At 41.7% G+C, this 23,813-nt stretch overlaps 1 protein-coding gene across 4 annotated transcripts in view; it reads left to right on the top strand.

Moving 5' to 3' along the window:
• The window catches only part of PHF21A (PHD finger protein 21A), a 92,645-nt gene that overhangs the window by 54,217 nt on the left and 14,615 nt on the right, over positions 1–23,813 (top strand). The window contains exons 2-10 of one of the 4 annotated variants that reach the window (XM_015569521.1): positions 1,205–1,408; positions 7,716–7,967; positions 9,008–9,094; positions 12,559–12,852; positions 16,568–16,666; positions 19,444–19,495; positions 20,225–20,304; positions 20,727–20,787; positions 23,228–23,391. In XM_015569521.1, the coding sequence (XP_015425007.1) occupies positions 1,205–1,408; positions 7,716–7,967; positions 9,008–9,094; positions 12,559–12,852; positions 16,568–16,666; positions 19,444–19,495; positions 20,225–20,304; positions 20,727–20,787; positions 23,228–23,391 (1,293 nt within the window). Of the gene's footprint in view, positions 1–1,204; positions 1,409–7,715; positions 7,968–9,004; positions 9,095–12,558; positions 12,853–16,567; positions 16,667–19,443; positions 19,496–20,224; positions 20,305–20,726; positions 20,788–23,132; positions 23,156–23,227; positions 23,392–23,813 lie in introns of all 4 variants that reach the window. The other 3 variants (XM_015569522.1, XM_015569519.1, XM_015569520.1) reach the window with 3 other exon arrangements.

Raw genomic sequence — 23,813 nt, 5'->3', positions numbered from 1 at the left:
GCAAAAGTCCTTCCCCTCATGCAGCTTACGTTCTGTTGAAATGTATTCTGTAGTAATGAAGGTTTCCAAGTACACATTTTCTTGGATTTGAACAGGTCTAGAAAATTCAGCAAATGTTCGTTTAAAATTTTCATCCCATGTAACTAAATCCCTACTCTGCGTAAACAAACGTCTGCATTTCTACAGATCTTGGCCCAGCAGAGACGTCCAGCTCATGCGTTACTCTTTTCAGTGATTTAGGATGCCTGTCATTTATATTGCATATTTCTGAGATCAAGGTTTCTTTGTTTAAAAGTCTTTAATATTTGAATCTCTGATAGATAGATGATATTTGATTGATTAACAAAAATTAATATGGCTAGTATCTGTGTAGTCAGATGCAAAAAGAAAAATGACCGTCAATGTGCCAATCATAGTTCTGAGTACTTTGCAACTAGCAGCTGGTTTGGTACTTGTAAGAATCCTAAGGATATTATTAGTGGCCTCACTTTACAGAACAGGACATTGATCCATAGATAGGTTATGGAACTGGCCCAACATCATGTGACTGCGAAGTAGCAAAACTGAAGTTTGAATTGAGGCAGCCTTTCTCCAGAGCCGTGTCTCCGCTGCTATGCTCTACCACACTGCCCTCCCCGCCTGGCATGCTCAGCTAATAACAGTCAAGAAAGCTGAGCTCTGCTGCATGACCTCCATTAGCTTTTCTTCCCACCTGCCTGCTTCAGTTTCCCTGTATAAAATGTTTCTTACGCCATAGGTTCTCCTCATTTGCCGAATCTGTAAATTTTAGATGTAACAAATTTTAAAGATGTCAGAGGCGTATGATTATTGCATATTTCTATACAGCTGGTAGGACAATACAATAGGTCCTTGCGTTACGTCGGAGATCCGTTCCTACGACGCAATGTAAGTCGGAACCCACCTACATAAGCACCTACATCACTCACATGGCGCACAAACACCGCAGTAATGAAATGAAACAGTAAAAAAATTTTTAAAAGATAACAATTCCTGACTTTTACTTGTGGTAAGTAAATAATAAAAAGCATAAAGCACATATGTACATATGTCGAAATGACGGAACTTTTTTTTTATAAATACTGTAAATGGGAGATGGCGACGTAACCACGAAACGACGAGAGTCTGTCTGCCCGAGGACTGCCTGTATTCTGATAGCTCTTCTTTCTTTTTTCTCCTTTGGTAGAAAAGAGTCGTTGAACAGCTTCGGAAGAACCTGATAGTAAAGCAAGAACAACCAGACAAGTTCCAAATACAGCCATTGCCACAATCTGAAAACAAACTACAAACAGCACAGCAGCAACCACTACAGCAGCTACAGCAACAACAGCAGTACCACCACCACCACGCCCCGTCGGCGGCACCCTCTTCCAACCTGACCGCTTCACAGGTAAAGTGTGGGAGGACACTGCAGGCTGTGGGTTGTGGATGGATGTGCTATTGGTCATGTAGAATGAGGCCCTGTTTCAGGCTGTATTAAGCTCAACCAGCCCTACACAAAAGTTATTCTGGTTCCTTTTTTGTATTATAACTGTGATGGGAACCACTTGAAATTGATTTGCAGAGGGAAATAACATTACTAAGGAGCAAAAGTTAAATCATTTTCCAACTGTCCAAAGAAGGAGGGAAAGGTAGTGAGTGACAAAGAAAAATTGCTTCTCAGTATAAGAACAGAAGTAACGTCTTATTTTCAGTTTCTGGAAATATTTATTTGAGCTTTTTCTAAAAGTTTGTGTGATATCACAGCCTCTGGAATTGTTTTTCTGGAATTCTTAGCAATTAGACGTAGAGATATTATAGGATCGGGTAGAAAGAGCATTTAGAAGGGTGATATATTTCCATTATTCATAGAAACAAAATATTCATTTATAAGTCCACATTCATGAGAATATGAATCTGTTCTAATACTCAGAAGGAAATCTAAAGTGGAAGCTGCAGGTCAAAACTATCACTAAGAAGTAGAAGCTTAATGACATTCTGACTTGGTGTAGCTGTGTAAATGATTTTACTGTAAAGGGCATTTAAGCTAGAATATAATGTAAGGATAGGGATGCAATCAAGACACACACAAGGACATATTTGGGAACAATACTCAGTTAAGAAAATTATTCAAGTTCGATCTCCACACACTTAGATATAATATGGGCACAGCTTTTTTAAATATATTTTTTATTTATTTCAGACAGAGAAAGGGAGAGGGAGAGAGGGAAACATCAACAGTTGGAGAGAATCACTGATGGGCTGCCTCCTACCGGGGCTTGAGCCTAAAACCTGGCCATGTGCCCTGACTGGGAATTGAACCATGACCTCCTGGTTCATAGGTCAGTGCTCAACCACTGAGCCACACTGGTGGCACAGCTTTTAAAATGAGCAGAGGTTTAAATGAGCAGGGACAATTGAGCAGGGGTTCTTGATCCTTGGAAGTCACAGACCCCTTTAAGACTGTTGAAAGCTATGGATCCCCTTCCCAGAAAAATACACATTTATAATTAATACACTCAGTTTTGCACATGATTTCAAGGACTTAGATCTTTTGAATCTTAAGTGTGGATATCTTTGACCCATCAGCACCAAGTCTTCACTGTATCTTTATATGTAAAGGAAAAGGTTTATGTACATTTATTTTGCAAGTGAAGAATGTGTTTCTTATAAAAATACTAAAGATTACTAAAGATTGTTAAGTTTAATAAAGATTACTATATATTGGTGCTCTCCTAAGTGCTTTAAATATATAATGTACACAATCCTCATTCCAACTCTAATAGGGAAGGTGTTGTATTGTTCTCTCTCTCTCTCTCTCTCTCTCTCTCTCTCTCTCTCTCTCTCTCTCTTAAGGAAGAAAACTAAGACACAGAGAGATAAGATAAGTAATTATCTAAAATCATGTAGGTCGTATGTTGTGTAGCCAAGATTTGAACCCAGATATTCTGGCTGAAAAATCTATTCATCACTCTTCTGTACTGCCATATAATACCAAAAAAAGAAATTATATAACATGCCAAAAAAGGAAAAGGAAGAATCTGTGTTGTGAATCAGATAATAGAGCAGCCAGCAAAATGTTTACCTGATCTCCACCCCAAGGTTATTTGAAAATTAGATGTTCAAACTGACTTCTGAAACCCCCGGACCAGGACTTGTATTTCTTCGGAAAGATTGCTTACCAGATTACTTTGTTGGACTTTTAAATAGAGTCGGATAAGGTTGTTCTCTTTCCAAAGTACAGTTTGATCAGAAAGCGTTTATATGGAAGGAAAGTGGTAGACTTCATTATTTCTTGGTATGTAAGAATTTTCTCTCTTGATCCATGAAAACTTTCTGTTCAAGTAACATTCCATGTCGCACAACTTAGAGAAAACACTTAAGTAATAGTTATAATAGCTATTCCCTTCCTGGTATGACCTGAGTTGTGTGCTGCTTTGAGGTGATGATAGGGAGGGGGCGTAGGGCTATCCCCAAAACTGTGTGTGGCATCTCTCCATCTGAAGCCCACCTAATATAGTTGATTGGTTTGGTTAAGCTTGTTTTATATTATTTATTTTATGTAATGCAAATGTTTAATGTTAAAAGCCAAAAGGTCCTCTAGGTTTTGGGGTTTTGTTTTTACAATAAACAATAAGTATTTATTGGGTACTCGCTATGTGCTAGATTCTGGTATACAAAGAGGTAATAATGGTCCCTGCCTAGAATCTGATATATGGCAATTTTCATTCATTCTCTAAATACGTATTGAGTCTTTACTATATTAGGCAATGTAGAGGACAGATTCACAAATAAGACAGAATTGCTGTCTTCAAGAATTTAAAAACTTTAGAGGAGAGGAAGATGAATGAAAACAGCTAACAAAGAAGAAAATGAAAGAGCTGAGAAAATACCAGAGGACAAGTGATTTTGAAGAGGGAACAGAGAGTACTTCACAAAGGAGGTGGCATTTGAGTAGGACCTTGACAGATAAGTGAAATTTCAGTGATGAGCAGCGGGAGATAGAGCATCACAGTGTAGGGTGGAGTCAGAAAAGTAAAGCATTCCCGGGGAATAGAAGGAGGCTGATGTGCCTGGAGTGTGGATTCAGGAAACAGTGGAGAGGGAGATAAAACCATAAGAGAGGTAGCGATTAGCTTGTGGAAACCCTCCAATGCATGACAACACTTTTGGGAATTTGGCAGTTATAGTCATTAAAGGTTCATGAGGTCAAGAACAAATGAGAAGTTGTGTATGGAGTATATTAAATACCTAAAGTTCTTTATATTGGTACTCCTGTACGTGTTTTACACAATTCTGGTAACTGGTAAGTAGCAATCACAGCATAGGCAGGAAGAAGAAAGTGTTTTATTCTAAATCAGGTTAGCAGGTACCAAAGTACGGGGGAGTAGGAGAACCAGTTCTCTTAATTAACTCCAACTCTAAGTTCTGATTTGTGCATTGGAGTCTCTGAGTTTTCAATCAATATCTCATGCTTTGTAGGTATAGAAAATAATAACTGAACAAAAAATAAAAAAAATAAATGGAAAGGATTTTGCAGTTAGTGCTTCTTGCCATGTATTTCTGTATTACCTTCTAGTTCATGCAGTTTGGGTTTTGTCAGGATTGAAGAACCCCTTCATGAAATTGTGGGGAAGCTGCATCTTCTCTTGAAGGCAATCATACTTGGATTGCATTGGCCGGCCACAGACAGCTTCCATAGAAATAACTTCCTTTGTTGTTGGATACCTTTCCTCTCTGTGTCTTTTTTCCTCCCGCCAGAACAGTTCAGAGGTTTTCATTAGGTTTGAATTTCAAAACTCTAGATTGTCTTTGTCATCTAAGCTCTAACACTCCAAGATTGGTTTATGCTCTTAATACTTAGAATAGAAGACGCACTAGGGCAGGAGTAAATATCCAGATAATACCTGTGTCAATACCTGGTGTCAATAAATAGAAAATACATTCTCCAAAATGTTTTACTTGATGCATATAGTCCTGAGTCTTGTGCCTGTGTATAGAAAGAATTATATAGCTGCTAGAATACATATAGTAAAATGAGCCACCACCATATAAAGTAGAATAAGAATGCGAACCTAAAGATGTTTTTTACATGTTGCAGTTGATGGTATGTATGTAATTCAGGTGAGTTTAAGATTTACTTGAAACAAGGATGTTTCAGACAAAAGTATACTAACCTCTTTTAAAGCAGTGTTAACAACATGCACTTTAAAAATCTCATCAGTGAGTTCTGATAAGAGCAGCGGTTCTCAACCTGTGGGTCGCGACCCCTTGAGGGGTTGAACGACTCTTTCACAGGAGTCGCCTAAAACCATTGGAAAACACATATTGAATATATAATTACATATTGTTTTTGTGATTCATCACTATGCTTTAATTATGTTCAATTTGTAACAATGGTTGGGGGCCAACACAACATGAGGAACTGTATTAAAGGGTCGCGGCGTTAGGAAGGCTGAGAACCACTGGATTAGAGCTTCACTTCCATAGCCCATTAGTAGTACTAAGATGGGACTTGCTCACCACTTGAAAAGTTTTTCGTATGTAGATGTTTTAAATTGAAAGGTAGAGCTAACATCACACTGAATTGAAAACTTTTATTATGAATAGCTGGTAAAAAACAAACAAAAAACTCCACAAATAGCTGGTAATGTAAAGTCAGTCCTGCTGCACTACAGTAACATTGCTAATGATAACTAGCAGTTAGCTTTTCTTTGGTTTTCATCCCTGATAGAGAGTAGATGGCCTGCTAACCCCTAAAATAAATATGAGCATTCCCGCCCTAACCGGTTTGGCTCAGTGGATAGAGCAGCCGTGGGCAAACTACAGCCCGCGGGCCGGATCTGGCCCGTTTGAAATGAATAAAACTATTGAAAAAAAAGACAGTACCCTTTTATGTAATGATGTTTACTTTGAATTTATATTCGTTCACACAAACACTCCATCCATGCTTTTGTTCCGGCCCTCTGGTCCAGTTTAAGAACCCATTGTGGCCCTCGAGTCAAAAAGTTTGCCCACCCCTGGGATAGAGCGTTGGCCTGCAGACTCAAGGGTCCTGGGTTCGATTCCTGTCAAGAAACATCAATGTTTCTAATTCTTTATCCCTCTCCCTTCCTCTCTGTAAAAAATCAATAAAATATATTTTAAAAAACATATATGAGTATTCCCCTTTCACTCTCATTTCACATTTCACATTTGAGGAGGCAATGGCAAGCGGAATAAGCCACTCCTGTGTTGTTGACTCAGAGAAGAGAAACAGAGATTTGGGTGATTTTGATGACAAGGATTAATCAGGATTGCTGATTAGGCTATCATGGGATAGATCAGGCCAGATCATTAAATTTTTGGTTAAAAGAAAAAAAAAGATGTTAAAAGATTAGGTCATACATATATGTGTATATGTGTTTAAGGCAGAAAATGGAAATAAAGAATTGCCTGTAACCAAGCAACTTAATACACAAGTAGTTACATAGACACTGAAATAGAAATTCACAAGGGAATTTGTCCAGATCTGATTCAGGGAGAGTGGAGTCCTCACTGAGCAACGTTGTCCAACAGAACTTTCCGCACGGGCGGAAATCGCCACCACCCCGTTTGGTAGTCACAAGCTACCTATGGCTGCTCAACACTTGAAATGGGCTAGGTGACTGATGAACTGAAGTTTTAATTTTATTTTGTTTTAATGAATTTAATTTAAACAGCCAGATGTGGCTAGTAGTTACCAAATTGGACAGTGCAAGTGTAAAGAAGAAAAAGGTGGGGTGGTATCAAAGTCAGAACCAACAAGTTGGACCAGATAAACTTCATGTTCCTGAGATGTCTGTACTGAGTGACTGACTGGTAGCACTTAGATGGATGTGTGTGCCGGGTGCCTGGCTCCTTTACTCCGGCGGGAAGCGTAGAACACAGCCTCACAGCTGCAGTAGCTGTCATGGAACACCAGTCAAGCCCTCTCACCTCCATCCGTCCTCTCATCTACGAGGCTTTTTGAAACTCAGGTGCTTGTTGCCACCTTGTCACGTTTCACTGGATCTTGGTCACTTCTGCAGCAGTTCTCCACAGAAAAGATTATAGGTAGTGACACAGATCCCTTTGGTATCAAGAGCTGGTATTTACTATACTGGTTGGTTTTATTATCTGGTGCTTGGGATTTACTGCCTTTGAGGCAACAATTACACTAATCCTCATGAGGTTCCCTTCCGCCTCTCCAGGGTGACACTCAAAAAAAAAGAAAAGGGAAAGATACTGTCCTTTTATCCCTGCCTTTTGTCACAGATGGCAGATAGTCAGAATCATATGATGCCGTTCTTCCTATTGATGAGATTGTAGCAATTAAGGATAGTGATAGTGTGTTCCTCATTGATTGGAAACTTCTACAAAATTTAAATTAATTGAGAGCAAGCTAAGAATTAGAAAAGCCAAAAGATACACTCATATTCTGTATCTGTAAACCCACCCCACTCATTATTGAAAACCTTATGCCCATATTAGTTGCAGTTATTACTGTGAGCTTAACACCAAATTTGAGAACGCTGGCAAACTAGAAATCATCTTTCTCTGTAGTAACCGTGTGCTCTATGTACACAAAAGAAATGTTATACTGAGGAATTTGATTGATTATGAGAATTAATTGCTTTGTTTTCTGCTGGGGGTTAGCAGGATATTGTTTAATAGGATCACAGTTCAGTGTCCTAATATCTGTTCTCCGTGTCTCCTAGAAGACTGTAACGACAGCTTCTATGATTACCACAAAGACACTACCTCTCGTCTTGAAAGCAGCAACTGCAACCATGCCTGCCTCTGTTGTGGGCCAGAGACCTACCATTGCTATGGTGACCGCCATCAACAGTCAGAAGGCTGTGCTCAGCACTGATGTGCAGAACACACCAGTCAACCTCCAGACGTCTAGTAAGGTCACTGGGCCTGGGGCAGAGGCTGTCCAAATTGTGGCAAAAAACACAGTCACTCTGGTAAGCCAACAGCTGCTACTCATGTGTGCCCACATGAGAGGAATATGCGTTTATAGAATATATCCATTTTATGCTAATGCTGGATTTTTTCATCTCCATCACTCTACCCTTTGGGGCTGACTAGGGAATATGGCTTTCCCACTGTCTATTCAGAATTAACTATAGAGGTATCTTGACACCAAAGACCAGGACCCATTCAGTGCATAATTTGAGGTCAAAGCCTGACTTGACTTGAGGGGGAAATGCCCTTCACAGAGGCATGCACCCCTTTGGGTGTTCCTCTCCCTCCTGTCCACGGCCCTGCCTGTGAAACTTGAGTGCTGAGACCCTGGTGCCATATTACTGATTTTGGGAAACTCCCTGCTGGATTCTTATAGTTCACTCTACCTTGAAATTATCCCCCACGAAGTACTGGACAAAATGGTGCATGAGATTTCTAGGATAAACCATTTGGAAACTGATGTTCTCAGAATCTTGGGGAAGGATATCCAAACTGTGGTTTGAAAGTTTGCTCCTGAAATGGCAGCTAAGAGTTTGTGGTGGCTTTTGAATGATGACCAGTGATGAGTGAAACTAGAGAGCAATGACAGGAAGCTTCACCACTTAAACCCAGGAACCTTTAGAGAAGCAGTCAGATAACTCAGCCAGGTGCTGAAGTGGGAAACTTCTCTATGGGAATAAAGGCATTCTCCGTTAGACAAAGCTCTATGTTAGGAAAGGGCCCATTTGGCCAGGAGGCAAGTTTGATTTTACTCTGGATCCAGTCTTGACTTTTAAAATACTTAAGTGCAAAAGTTCTTGAGTGTCAAAGGAAATTGCCTAAGCTTGCTGAGCCTGCATGTTCCATATTAGGTATGTGAGGGAACAAATGTGATTAGTTCACTCTGTGGGATAAAGCATGCAAGTGGGAGAGTGTTAATTCAGGTGGTTAATTCTATAATGAAAGCACATAGAAAATATTGTCTGATGCAGAGAACAGTGGTGCTTTGATATTGAACATTTATTGTCCTCTCTGATTTATCTTTCTCATTTTTTAGCAGGTTCAGGCAACACCTCCTCAGCCCATCAAAGTACCACAGTTTATCCCTCCTCCTAGACTCACTCCACGTCCAAACTTTCTTCCACAGGTGAGTGAACCACTGACAAGCCAATAAGGGTTAGGTGGACAGAAATCCTTGAGGGCCTGTAATGCTCTTGTCAGATCAACTGTAGACAGATCCCTCTTAGCTAACGATTCCAGCTGCTGATTTCTATACCGTGACAAAGCTTATTTTATCGTTGCAGTTTCTTAACAGTGACCAGTGGCAATAGCAGGGGGATGTAAGGAAAGGAAATTTTCCTAAATTTAATTATGATAACACTATTTTAAACCTTATAATGTTAACTTACTGGAAGAAGTTAGCCAAGACCTACCTGCCAGTGGGGAAGGAGTATAAATACCACTTTCCCTCCCTATTTGCCAAAGAGAGCAGGGAAGGAAACAACAGCCAAACTAACTAGTAGAAACCATTGAGTTCTACTCTGAAAAGTAGATAGCACTGAACACCACACTTAAACACAAAGCCGTGCTTATGAGGATTTAGACTCAGGTCTACACAGCTTGCCCATCTTCTCTTGAGAGCATTCCTAGCAATTGAGCTGAACTCACCATTCTCATGGCAGTGTCGGGATTGCCCCAACTGGGTCTTGAGGGGAGTTGATTTGCCTGATGGAAAGGTTGGGAATTCCTATCTGAGGCCCCAGGTTTCAGGCAAAGAGAGAAGAGAAAGGAATTTTGTGGTCGGGTGCCATAGGTGATTTCTGAACTGCCTATATGATTTTAATCATTTATCAGATAAATTCTTTTTATAAAACTGTTTTCTTTTTAATTGATTTCAGGGAGAGGAAGAGAGGGCTAGAAGTATCAGTGATGGGAGAAAATCATTTATCAGCTGCCTCCTGCATGCCCCCCACTGGGGATCAAGCCCCCAACCCGGGCATGTGCCCCTGACTGGAAATCCAATCGCAACTTCCTGATTCCTGAGTTGATGCTCAACCTCTGAACCACACCAGCCAGGCTATCAGATAAATTCTTAATAAATACCTTGGGTTTCAAAAAAGGCACTACCAGTCAACACTATGGATATGCCAGTTTTCAAGACAGCCAGTTCCCTGCCCTCAGAGAGCTTCAGACACATTACGGGCAATTACACTGTCTGTTAGGGAGGGATACCCAACTCCTTCTTAAGAATATTACAGAACATTGCCTTGAAGAGTTGACATTCTATCTGAAACCTGAAGTCCTAATAAAGTCAGCCTGACAGAGTTTTGGGGGAAGAATAAAAATGCTCAGGCTAAGAGCAGAGCATATACGCAAGTCTGGGTTGGAGAAATGTACGGAAGCTCAAAGAACCAGATGCAGTTCCGTGTGGCTGAGACAGTGGGCCTCAGGCTAGCGTACGCAGTGGGGCTGGAGAAGCCCATTGGGCCAGAGCCTGGGGAGCAGTATAGGCTGTGTCAGAATTTGGGCCTTATCCCAGGAACAGCGGGGAGCCATTTTTCAGACAGGTACTTGGCATGATCAGATTTTTGTTTTAGAAAATTCCTCCTTGCCACCGTGTGGAGAATAGATTAGAGGTGGTCAAGCCTGCGGGAGGAAGAACAGTTAGAATACTGTCAACAATAGAGAATATTGCTACCTGCCACTGACTGTAGCACTGTACGTGGGTTATCTATTTTAATCCTCACAGCAACCGTATGAAAGTAGGTGTTGCTCTTTTTTAGGTGAGGACTCTAAGGCTTAGTCCATGTTTTTTAAATGGTGGATTATGCCTCATTAGTTGGCTGTGAAGTCAATTTAGTGGATTATATGCAGTTTTTAAATAAAATGAACAAAACATAATAGAAGATACTTGAGTACATAGCACATAAGGATTGTTTCATGAAGTTTTTATTTTTAGAGACAGAGATATATGTCTATGTGTGTATACTGGTTACAGTGTGAAATGTATTTCCTACTATATGACTACAGCACCTACCACAGTGTCACCTTAAATTAAGCTGAACATTCAGACTTGCCAGGGGCCACACTTGGCAGCAATCTACTTAGAACGATGCAGGACAGAAACCAGCTCTTTCTCAGCATCAGACATTTTTCTTGAATGCGCGTCCCTACAGTAGCCCATATGCAGTCTCCACAGCTGCTCAGGGGCGGGGAAATCAGGGCAGTGGGAGAGCCACTCCGCCATAGAAACCTGATGCCTCACAGAAGCCAGTGTATCTTATAACAATTCCATAGGCATGGTTTTCAAGGTCCCTGCAATGGACATGCCCAGTTATAAGCATGACCCCACTTTGGGAAACCCAAAGTATGGTGTCCCAAGTATTTATAAATCTCGCCATTAAGTTTTGATTTAGCAATAGGGGGTCATTTTCACCATAAGCAATGTTGCCTGGTAACATAGTTGATAGTCTTATCTTTATTGGGTTTTCAGGAAAACAGAACTGGAGAGTTAACTAAATGTCGAACTCTAATACATAAGAGGAAAGGATTTTGCCCATAAGGTCACAGTTTAGAAAGTTTGAAAAATACTGGCTTAGAAAGATTAGGTATGTTGCCTAAGGTTATACAGCTAGCAAGTGGTAGAACCAGGATTTGAACCCAGGCAAGGCTGACCCATGTTTTTAATTAAATTTCTGCCACTGTTTAAGTAAGCCAAACATAGGGAAAAGTAGTGGCAGTGAGAAGAGAAAGTAGGACATATTTGAGAAGGATTTAGGAAGTTGAGATGGAGGAGGAAACTTCAAGAATTGTTCTGAAGTTTATTTAGGAAAGAAATGAAAATTTACTGAAGTGATGATTATAAGAGGAAGAGAAGGTTGAAGGAAGAAATTAATGAGTTTTAGATACGTTGATTTTGAACTTCTTGTGAGATTTCCAAGTAGAGATGTCTAGCAGGCAGTTGAATATGATTCTGAAATTTAGGAGATGTCTGGTTCTAAGATACAAGTGCAGAAGTCTTCAGTACATTGTTGGCATCTGAAGCCCCAGGGTGGATGAGAGCTCCCAGGAGGAGTGAGGACGACACTGGGAAGAAAGGTTCCAGGACAAAATCCCAAAATACACTTACATTTAATATTAGACAGAGGAAGAGGAAGCCCACAAAGGAGACTGAGAGAAGGGGTGGCCAAGATGGGGGGTTAGAGGGTCAGAGATGAGGGTGAACTGAAGTGTGGATAGGAAGAAATTTAGAATGTGAATTAAGGCCATCGGCAGCATTATTACCATACTCTGGGCACAAGTTCTGGGTGAGACCAGTCTCTGGATTGGGCATTTGACCTCAGCCTGAAGAGACGGCATATATAAAAGAAGGAGATAGGTTTAGAATCAGAAGAACTGTGTTCTAGGGTAGCATTTGGACCCTCTAAAGAGCTGATGAGTATTTTATAAGATTATGTATCCTGAGTTCTATAGAAATAATACAACCAAAGTGAACATTAATATTTGTACTAAATAACATTTCACATATATAGTGTGGACGATCTGATAATTACTTAGACTTATAGGAAGCTTCTGTAAGTAATATGGTAATTGTTCTCTCTTTCCCCATAGGTTCGACCCAAGCCTGTGGCCCAGAATAACATTCCTATTGCCCCAGCACCTCCTCCTATGCTTGCAGCTCCTCAACTTATCCAGAGGCCTGTTATGCTGACCAAGTTTACCCCCACAACCCTCCCTACCTCCCAGAATTCCATCCACCCCGTCCGTGTCGTCAATGGGCAGACTGCAACCATAGCCAAAACGTTCCCCATGGCCCAGCTCACCAGCATTGTGATAGCTACTCCAGGGACCAGACTGGCTGGACCTCAAACTGTACAGCTTAGCAAGCCAAGCCTTGAAAAACAGGTACAGGCAAGAGTATGCACCTGCTTTGGGCATTAGCCTTGCCATTGAGGCTAGGTTATCTCTAAATACATCTTCTCAAGGGCTCTTTACCTCAGTACCATTGTCAGTGACCTGTTGCTTATCATGTGATAATTTATTTAAAATGCAAAAGGGCCATTCTTACTGAAGAAAGTTGGATTGCTTTTTCCATTATCCCCTTATAGATGGATTCATAGTTCTGTGTGAATGAGCTCCCCCTGCTGGTTGTGAAGCAAAAATTCACAGATGGGTTCTGCTACCTTCAGTCAGGAGGCACAGAGGAGATAGTAAACAGAAAATCCCATATTACTTTTGGCCCAATAAGAATCCAGATGAAGATGGGACTATGAATGTCAGGAAGAATAAACTTCAAAGTTTTCTCCTGGTTATTACAGATAATGAAGAGTCAAATTAAAAAATTACAATTTCTAAAAGGTATTCTTTTAACGCAAAAGGATTTTAGTTCAAATATTTTAGCCTTTATATTTCTAAAAACAGATGTTCTCTTAAAAACATGAGGCTAGAGAAATACAGGTAACCTTCAAAAATACTAAGGGTTCTATGACAGAAAGACTTAAAAACAAGAAAACATTTATTTATAGGCAGTCACCATATATTCTATTTAAAGAAAAACCAGTGATGATAAAGAAGAATTTTGCAAAGAAAAGCATCCTCTTTCAGAAGTTGATTTAAAAAGTCATCTAATTGCTCAGGCTTGAGTTCTCATTCACATGAAAATAGTCTCTGGTGATCCTGAAGCTTGTGCGTCTGGGGGGCTGACTGTGGTTCAGAGAGGCCGGCCAGATGGCGGGGCGAGAAGGCTTCCTGTAGCCTTGCCTTCTTGAACAGGAACCGTGTGCATGGAGAGCCCAGCTTCCTACCAGGCAGCTCATCACTGCCGCAGACCTAAGAGGCTGGGCACCAAAATCTTGTGCTCAGGCAACACAAGAAAGAACATATCTCTATTCCTTGGCAGCCTACTCAAACCCCAGGAAATACTTTGAGGAACATTCAGAAGTAAATCACTTGCACATATTTTAGGTCAGAAGTTTTCAAACTTATTATCAGCGGAACTTCAGCAATAAAATCTTGAATGTAGAATGCTCAGCTTCGGAGTCCGGGCAGAGGCATATTTGACAGTCACCTGGCCTTGTGTACAGGGATGGCTCTCCGAGCACCTCTGAGGGCCCTTAGAATTATAAAGGGTCTGGTTTCAAAACCCTCTTTCAGATTGCTAAGTATGATTTCTCTCTGACCTCTTTTTTCATAAAGAAATTTTTAGGAGACAAGAATTTTTTCAGTTTTATTTTACTTTTACACTTCTCTTTTTTTCTGGTTACAAAGATAATACATTTTCATTGTAAAAGAAAAATTCAGACATTACTGAAATATATGTTGTAGCAAATGCATCCCCCATAATTTATGAAGAGAGTAAAATTTGCCATAATTTACCCCTCCCCAAAGTTGCTATTAATAGTATAGGTTACATTCCTCCACATATTTTCTGTGTGTATACTAACATTGTAAAAGCAAAAAAAAAAAATCATTATATATTATTTTGTAACTTGCTCGTTTTCTTATTAGAGCTTGAATGTCTTTTCGTTTCTGGCCTTAAACATTGATAGAGATTTTAATTTTACTTGTAATATCATAGAAAGGTACCCATGAATTCTTTTTTTAAACGTTCTTTCCTAGTGGTAAATTCAGTGGTTTACCTTCTTGTTGACCTAATAGAGGACTCCAGTTCATTGCTGTTTAGGAGGATACCTGGCATAGCAGCCTTACTGGTTAACAAGCTCAGCAAGGATGCTCTTTGTGTTTTTATCCAGTTCTGAGATGCTTGTATCCTACAGTGTGAGAGAGAGAACTTGGACCCTGGATAATTCCTTGGTGGAGAGGGATTGGTTTGTCCTTCCCTGGAGGCATTACCACTCCATGCTTTTGCAGCCTTAGGGATGGGAGTGAGAGACCTCAGGAACTTCACAGTCTCGAGTGGAGCAGCAACCCTTCCAGTTGACCTTCTTGTCTCCCTCCTCCCTCAGACCTCTGTCCTTCCACATTAAGAGAGCTACGGGCACCCAAGACCTTTAAAATGTCACTATAAACTGCTTTCCCATGTGTTCCCTTGTAGGTGTGTTTGGTGGTTTGTTTTGTGGAGTTAGTGTGTCCTTTTTGGTTCAAAGTGAGTGGTACGAGAGAGAGGAGACACAAGTGGCTCTCCTGAGGGTCATGTTCCCCACAGGAGATCAGCGTTTCTTTACAGTGCACCTGCTCTACGTGGGGCACTGTACTAGGCACAAAGCGTGCAGAAGTGTGTTGAACAATCCCTGCTCTCAAGAAGCGTGTAGAAGAGGAGGAAATAGGACAAGACACTGGTTAAAAAAAAAAAAAAAGGACAAGGCAGTATTTGTACCCAGAAACAGATGCTTACACTTTCTCAAAGTAATATGAGAAACAAGGAAGATATGAAAGTAGCCAGGAAAGAACGCGAAAGACCTTTGTGATTGTGTAAAATGTTTTACAGCATAATGGTTTTTGAGAACTTCTGATGTTATGCCTGTAGGACTGAAGTCTTTCATTTGGCTCCCGCTCATCAATAATCAGTTTCATTCTCACTTATTTAATTACTTATTGTTGCCATATAAAAAGACCATTGGCATCTGCTTTTTAAATTTTGAACAAGTAAATTAGGTGTGTGTTTAGTGTTTCACCTACTGTTCTAGCATTATTTCAGGGTTTTAGAGGGCTTCATAAAGCGAATTAGCCATTGGGTCATGGTAAGAATAGTAACGCAAGCCCAGTCTTCCAATTTGCTAGCTGCCATATGTGTCTGAAGATGAGAACGCTGCTGGTGTTTCTTTTGTGTGAATGGATGCCTTTGGAAAATGAGGTTGCCAGTAATCAGGATGTCAGCCTCTTGCGAGATGACCTTTCCTTGGCAATTGCATCTCCCTAATGGGTGATGCAGATGGGTTTTAAACATCCCAAGTGAGGGTACTTCTACAGCCTCTCTTGGATTGTAATTAGAAATGTTCTGAAATAGAAGCGTGTACATGTGAGAGGTTTTTTTTACATCACTCAGATCTTAAGCATGCTGTGGACTAGAGTTTGACCCATATGTAACAAGAGTGTGCTTGCTTTTGGGAAACTGCCCCTACATTCTAAAATGCATTAAAATCAGAGAGAGCTGCCTATATTTTATTTTTATACATAGGAATTAAGCCTTGGCTTTTTCTTTTTTTTAAATATATTTTATTGATTTTTTACAGTGAGGAAGGGAGAGGGATAGAGAGTTAGAAACATCGACCAGCTGCCTCCTGCACACCCCCTACTGGGGATGTGCCCGCAACCAAGGTACAAGCCCTTGACCGGATTCGAACCTGGGACTCTTCAGTCCACAGTCCAACGCTCTATCCACTGAGCCAAACTGGTTAGGGCGGCTTTTTTTTTTTTTTGTATAATTTAAACCGTTGTTTTTATAGATTCATATTTACTCTAGTTACACAATTTAACCTTTTCAACTGGGCCTTACATTTTACATTTCTTCCAAAATGAAGTCTATATTACCTCCTTTATTACTGTTTCCAGATTGAGAATGTTTTTCTTTCCTTTCTTGTTGACTACAGTCAAACTGTGTTTGTTTTCATTCTTTAATAAAAAGTGAATTCTGAATTCTCATTTAATTTTCTTCTCCTAGACAATTAAATCTCACACAGAAGCAGATGAGAAACAAACAGAGAGCCACACCATCACTCCACCTGCTGCACCCAAACCAAAACGGGAGGAGAACCCTCAGGTAGGTCCAGCTCTCCACAGGCGTGGCTCAGTCTAGGAGACTGGCTTATTCTCACACACCAGCAGGGACACTTGCTCCTGAACACTTTGTCTTTTCTTTTGCTTTCTCACTATTCAGTAATGTTACTTCCAAGTTAGGTTGGCCTAGGGCAGATAAAGAGTATGGCCTTGAGTGTCCATGAACTGGTATACCGGCATTTTGTACACATATCACAAATTTGAAATGTAAGATTGGGGATCATTTTACCAGCTATCCTATTGCACTCCTAATAATCACTATGTTTATTTGTCTCAGCCAACATTTATAAGCTGTTCCGTTCACTCAGCTAAGGTCTATTTACGTTATCGATTACAGTTGTCACATTTGCTTTTTGTTGTTACTGGTGTATGGCACTAGATTTCCAAATCCCAGATGAACCAGTCGCTGAAAAGTAGTTCATCGAAGCATAGAAGTCGGGATGAAAAGAGTAACATCTGTACCACAACTTAGGATAGAATTCTAAACTTAAATAGCAAACAAGACTCTGGTACAAACATAGAATGTGAATTCATATGTCCTTAGACAAGAGAATTTTTAAGTTTGATGATTTAGCATAAGCAGCTATAAAATAAAAATTGGACAGGTGATCTGATGATGAATATCTGAAAGTTGGATTTTATTAGACTGGTGATTTTCTTCTGTCCTCAGTGCACTCTCTGTAATGAAACCCTGTCAGATAGTGGCATGAAGCCATCAAAGCTGCATGTCATTAAGAAAAACAGAACTATGATTTATTAAGCCAGGAAGGTTTTTCTAAAACAAGTATAAATGATCATTTTTTCTGATATGAAATGGATTAATTTTTAATGTATCTTAAAGGAAGAACCAAAACTTGAACCAAATTGCTGAGAAACTTGTAAAATCATCCATAAAATTTAAAAAGTATAATAATTGGAGAGAGAAAAAAGAGTAAGCTGTTAGCAGAATTTCCTTATCAAGAGAAATTAAAGAATATCTTATGTCTGCATGGTGTAGGCAAGCAGGTACCTGCCGTCATAGGTAGCAGCAGGTATTTTACCTTCTGGTTGGGCAGAATTACTGCCATAAAGAGGCAGTTGGTTCTTGGCACATGTGTGATACATAGATGAGACAAAAGTTCTTGACAACTTTTTGTTTTGTTTATCACTGAAAATCTGTTCCACGGGAGAGATTTTTTTTAATTTAATAATTCTTTCATGAACTCTCAGTCTAGACTGGCAGAGATGTTTTGGACGTGCGTGGCCAAGAAGGGCGCAGTCACGGGATTAAATGAAAGTGCATCTGAATGTCAGTCCTCACACTGCTTTAACAGAGAGCAGTTGCTAGACAGCCTTCTAATCTTAATTACGTTTTGAAGGAATAGTGGGAATTAGGAATGTAGTTATTTTTGGCACCCATAAAATCTATGCCGTTTCAATATACAATGTGGGAAATGGGCAGCGAGTCCAAGACTGCTTTTCCTGCCAAAGAACTCTGGCTGTTGGAGGGAGAGGTGCCCACCTAACTTTGGAATAAGAAATAAAAACATTTCTTCAAGATTCTGAGATAATAGTAAAGGGCATTTCTGTTCTCCAGTGCCTGCCTCAAGGACTGTATTTTCATAAAACGCTATCTTGGGTAGCCTGAACCTGTCACATCTGGCCAAAATACCATGATATTTAATGTTGAGGATGAAATGTCAGGATTTTTTAAGACTGAACTGTGGTATAAATAATTCTATAGGAGTATGTCTCCTAGCAATGGATGATATTCTTTATTCACCGGCAAAAAAAAAAAAAAAATTGATGATGCACTCTTTAGCATGTATAGCGCCCACATGCAGTAGTACAGTGGAAAATGGAGACATACTTTCCAGACCTCATGCAACCAAAGAGCAAAGTAGGCATCAATTTGTTGCTTTCTCCAACTTTAAGCATCTGACGTGTCAGCTGTAAGGTGCAGTATCCTAATCAATCTAGTCAGAGAAAAATTGCTCCATGTTTTTAGGCCCATGTTTGAATGAAAAATCATAGTGTTAAGCAGCACACCTGCTATCATTCCTGAAACTCATTTAGCTATGAGTTAGCGTTGTCCAGTCAGTGGTAGCAAAAATGTAAGAAACCCTAACTTGACATGACAAGTAAAGGCCTCGTCATGACAAGTAAACTACTTAGAATTTTTAGCTTGTTTTATAGGAGGCTCTGCATGTTTTTCGAATATGAAATCCCCTTCTCTCTAAGAGGATTTTTAAAAATATTTTTATTGATTTTTTTTAGAGAGAGAGGAAGGGAGAGGGAGAGAGAGAAACATCGCTGTGAAAATGAAACACTGATTGATTGGCTGCCTCCTGCACATCCCCTACCAGGGATCAAGCACACAACCCGGGCATGTGGCTTGACTGGGAATTGAACCGGCAACCTCTCAGTGCACGGGATGACATGTAACCAACTAAGCCTCACTGGCCAGAGCTCTAAAAGGATTTTTTTTTTATGAAAGAAAAAAATATTGGGCCACTCAAAATGCTGATTTCTGCCATGGAGGAAGTAGAAGATGTAGGCCCTTGTCCTTCTCTTTTTGGTCGCTGTGAGACAAGGAAGCGGTGGAGTGGCTTCGTAGCTGTTAAGAGTGGAGGATGCCCCACTCCTTTTCACCTGAACCTGGCCTCCTGCAGGCCGCCAGCCTGTTGGGCTGCCTTTCTCTAGAATTCTAGTTGGGAACATGTGATTGGGTTTTTGAGAACCCAAACTGAAGCATATTCATCGTTTGTTTCTCTGGCACAGAAACTTGCCTTCATGGTGTCTCTAGGATTGGTAACACATGACCATCTAGAAGGTAAGAGAAAATATTCATAATGTTGCCTTGCTTCTGGCCCAGAGCTTAGTTCTTGACAGTGGTGTTTTATTGCTAGAATAGAAAACTGAAAACAAACAGAGTATCATGTAGTCAGGGTGGACTTTGTTTCCTTTTAGAGTAAAATTGGCTAATGTTCAGCCCTCCCCTTCCTTTCACTTTGTATCCACACTGCTGTCCTGGGCAGACCACCCAGTTGCCTGGATTAAGGTGACTTCCGCTCACTTAGGGAACTTTCTCCCCCAGACAGCATGGAGTAGCACATGCCCCCCTGACTTGGTATTTTTCGGTCCTCTTGGTTATTAGAATCTTAAGGACGGTTGCAAAGCTACACCTGTGTTGGTTACTTACTTGAAGAATGGTGAACTATGGTTGCTCAATCTAGGTCTGTGGATAAAGTTCATCCACACCTATGTCACGGTGATCTAAAAATAAACCAGGACAGCTTGTTCACAAGCGTTGTCTACCATTAAGCATGCGGTCACAGAGAGCCTTCCAGGGGACAGCGTGGCCTTGCTTCCCGAGAGGTGAGAGTAGACGTCCTGCGTGTGTGCTCCCAGCAGTGTGCTTGCCTCTGCTGAGGCTGCAGTGAAACAGAGAGGCTGGCCCCATCTCTAATTTGTCTGGGAAAACCAATAGTTAAAATAATGAAGTTACGTTGTTGAGGTTCCCTATACCTCTCTTCTAATTTAAACCTTTTGCTTTCCCAAGAAATCCAAAGTAAGAGGCAAGAGCGAAAAAGAAGAACAACAGCAAACCCAGTGTACAGTGGAGCGGTCTTTGAGCCAGAGGTACTCCTGGCCAGCGCTGGCCCTTCCCTCACCATTCACTTCACTTATGACTTATGCAGCGCCTCCCGTTGGAAATGGTTGTACTTGCCCAGCTTTGTAAAGTGATGATTTTTCTCTGGCTGATCCCATTATTTCATTTTTATTATTCATTGCTTTCCCCTTAGTTTTTGCTTACATTTGAACAGATACAAACCTTCCTTAAAAATTTAACTTACCCTGGCTTCAGCACAACTGTCATCTGGAGCAGAGGGAGACCTCCCTGGAATATATGTAATAAAATACGCTAGCACTGATACCTTGGGGTGACTGGCACTAACTAGTTGGCATGTTGACAGGCATACTGTGCTCGGTCTTTAGCTTTTGCCAGTATTAGTAGTAACCATGCTATCCAACCATCACATTTCCTTCTTCAACCCTCAAAGCGTAAGAAGAGTGCAGTCACCTACCTGAACAGTACAATGCACCCTGGGACCCGGAAGAGAGGTGAGTACCTTTTCTATCTCTCCCTTGCCTCTTGCCTTTGCTTTCCGTGTTGTGTTTCTTCCCTTTCCCCTAGAAAATAGTTTTGTTGTTGTTATTCTCTGAGAAGGGGGGAAAAGAGAGAGAGGTTTCCTATTAGAGTTGCATATACTGAGTCGAAAGCAGCCTTTCCTGGGATTCCAGCAAAGCTGCCTCAGGGGAATGGCTTCCTGCAGCATTTCTGCCCCCAGCCCACCAGGCTGTCCCTGAATATAGCACAGTGAACAGAACACCGTGCAGAAGGAAGCATTTTAGCATCACTGAGCAGCACAGAGCCCCCTGTTGCCAAGGTGCTCTTAGTCGTGTCTGAGTCATCCCTCTGCAGGAGAAACCGGAGCATCACTTAAGTTTCCGTGTGCTGCAGGCTTTCCAGGAAAGAGAGAAGTAGCCACACTGAACACTTAGAATCTGTGAGAAGAAAAGGTCACTGTCAAGCAGGCTTTCGAAAGCAGGAATTCTTAAAGAGCTTCCTCCCGTGTTTTAGACCTCCCCAGGGCAGGCGCTGCACCTCCTCTTAGGGCCGAGAGGACCGCAGCAGCAGTCTCACTGTGCGGGTCTAAATAGGGCTTAATAGCTCAGAGTTGGAGCTCATAAACAAGGTTCTGAAATTGTTCTTTGATGTCAGTAATACATCCCAAGGTCCCTTTCTCTGCATGATAATGTGTCCCTGAATTACAGTCCAGGCTAGAGAGGTTGCAGCGAGTGGAGGAGCATACTAATGTTCGCGTCTGCACACACAGCCTCAGCTGCTGGGAGCCTAGGAGGTCATCCCGACCCTTTGTCTGCCTTAGGGAGGCTGCAGCCACACCACGGCCGCCTCCGCCCGCAGAGAGAGCATACCCACCCTGAGTGACCAGTTCTCATGCTGCACCCGCCCCGTCCTTCAAGTGGTCAAAATATGTAGATGAGAAACCCGAAGCCATTGCTTCATACTAGTTCCTGGGCCACAATAATCAGTGTCATGGGTTATTTTTTGTTTTTAGCAATTTTTAGTGACCTCTTACACAGTTCTCAGAAAGGAGCCCCCAGCCAGAAGCCACAGTTAATTGGCCTGCTGGTGGGCTGGTTCTGCTAAAAGAAAAGGGGTTAAATGAGCCAGAAAGACCTTGGCATCTCTTGCCAAGGTCAGAGGATGAAAGCCTGTATCTACAAGCCTAGGATATGCCTTCTGTGGGTAAACAAAGAGCATTCATCTTCCACTTCTCCCCGCAGCACTAATTCCCCAGGAAGACACACCAGTATGACCTGTCTTTGTACTGCAGACATCCCCAGTCTAACACACATAAGTAATGTTTGTGTATGTCTGACAGAATCAGCATTCCTGTGCGTGGTTTTGATATAAATTGTAACTGTTGGCAAAGTCACGATCTGCCTGCCATTACCAGTGTTCGTAGGCAGTTGTGCACCTCTCTGGCTCTTTTTTCCCTGTGGTGGTCTAGGCATTCACTTTGTTCACTCACAGCTTCGGAGTGTGACCCTGACTTAGACATGTCAGGCAGGAGTGGTTGGCCTGGACTTGCCACACCCACATGGGTCATTTCTGATCCTTGGTAGCATGAGGTGTGATGCAGGTGCTCCTCCTCAGATCAGGCCTCTCAGTTAGCAGTGTTGCTGATGACGGCCTTCCTGAGACGGGACCAGCCCAGTCCTGAGACCTGTGGGTCACCAGAATGTGGTGGAAAGTGGGGAGATAATTCTCGATCATCTAGGGAGAACACTTGAGTCCAGACCTACTTAAATTCATATTTAAACTCAGGACATCTTTTTAGCTCTTGGGTTCCAGCTACCCCTTGAACATATCTCTCACTAGCTGGAGCAGCAAGGGGGAAGAGTAGTTAACTTGAATTTTGTCTCCTTGCTTCACCTTTCTCTACCCTTATAGGCAGTGAAATGACCAAAATGTAGACAGGTGAGAAAAGGAAAAGCAGAAATCCTAAATAAATCCATTTGTGGGAGCCGAGAATCATTAATATAGGAAGAATGATGGTTGCAGAGAAACATTAGAGAACAATATGCAAAAGATAATGGGAAAGTAAAGTAGATTCATGTTTCTGGCCTTGGCTCCCTGTAAGCTTTGGTTCTCGCCTGAGAAATCAGATGTCACAGTCCAAGAGCCTCACTGCTACCGGCCAAGGCACGGCCCTTTAACACGACCCAGCGTCTCTGTCATTCTGCAAGTCCTCTCTTCTCCTCCCTTCTTTTGAGACTCAGGCAGTTTCTAATGACATTTAAATCTTAGCTTCTCTTCCTGTCTTTGGGACTGTTGTATTAACCTTCTGTCTGCTACCTCACTTCCTTTTCCATGCTAGCCAATGAGGAACACTGGCCAAAGGTATGTAAGATCATTTTCCCCCTCTCTTCCCCCCCCCCTTTTCCCCTTTTGTTCCCTTCTCTTGGCATATAGGTCGTCCTCCAAAATACAATGCAGTGATGGGGTTTGGAGCCCTTACCCCAACATCCCCCCCATCCAGTCATCCTGACTCCCCTGAAAATGAAAAGACAGAGACCACATTCACTTTCCCTGCACCTGTTCAGCCTGTGTCCCTGCCCAGCCCCACCTCCACAGACGTAAGTAACGTGGGAAAAGCTCCCTGTCTCTGAGAGCCTCGCTGGGGAAACATTGTCTGTGTTGTCTCCTCAAGCAGCATCACCCTGACTAACCCGGGAAAGCAGGAACCCCGACAGGACGCTATGCCTGGAAGGCAGCTCTGCTGAGGCCCAGGTCCTGCTGTGTTCTTGGGACTCACGCTGAATGTCAGGAGGCTCAGTAGCTTCCGGAGGCTGCATCTGATGTGCCGTGAAGGAGTTCTCAGGAAGGGGTGGGGCGGGAAGTGGCTCGCGTCCCTGCAAGGTGTACAGGTTTCTGTCATCAGTGTTTTGGAGGTGGGGGATGAGCAAGGTGGACGTTCCCTTAGCAGTGTAGCCTGCTTCAAGTGGAATTCAAGAAGTGGAAACTTTGCCGTAGAGCAGCTGTATTCAGCAGCGTTGGT

Source organism: Myotis davidii, unplaced genomic scaffold (genome assembly GCF_000327345.1).
Source record: "Myotis davidii unplaced genomic scaffold, ASM32734v1 scaffold265, whole genome shotgun sequence".
NCBI classification, from domain to species: Eukaryota; Metazoa; Chordata; class Mammalia; order Chiroptera; family Vespertilionidae; genus Myotis; species Myotis davidii.
Note: the sequence above shows the minus strand (reverse complement) of the source record. Positions and strands in the feature narration are given on the sequence as shown.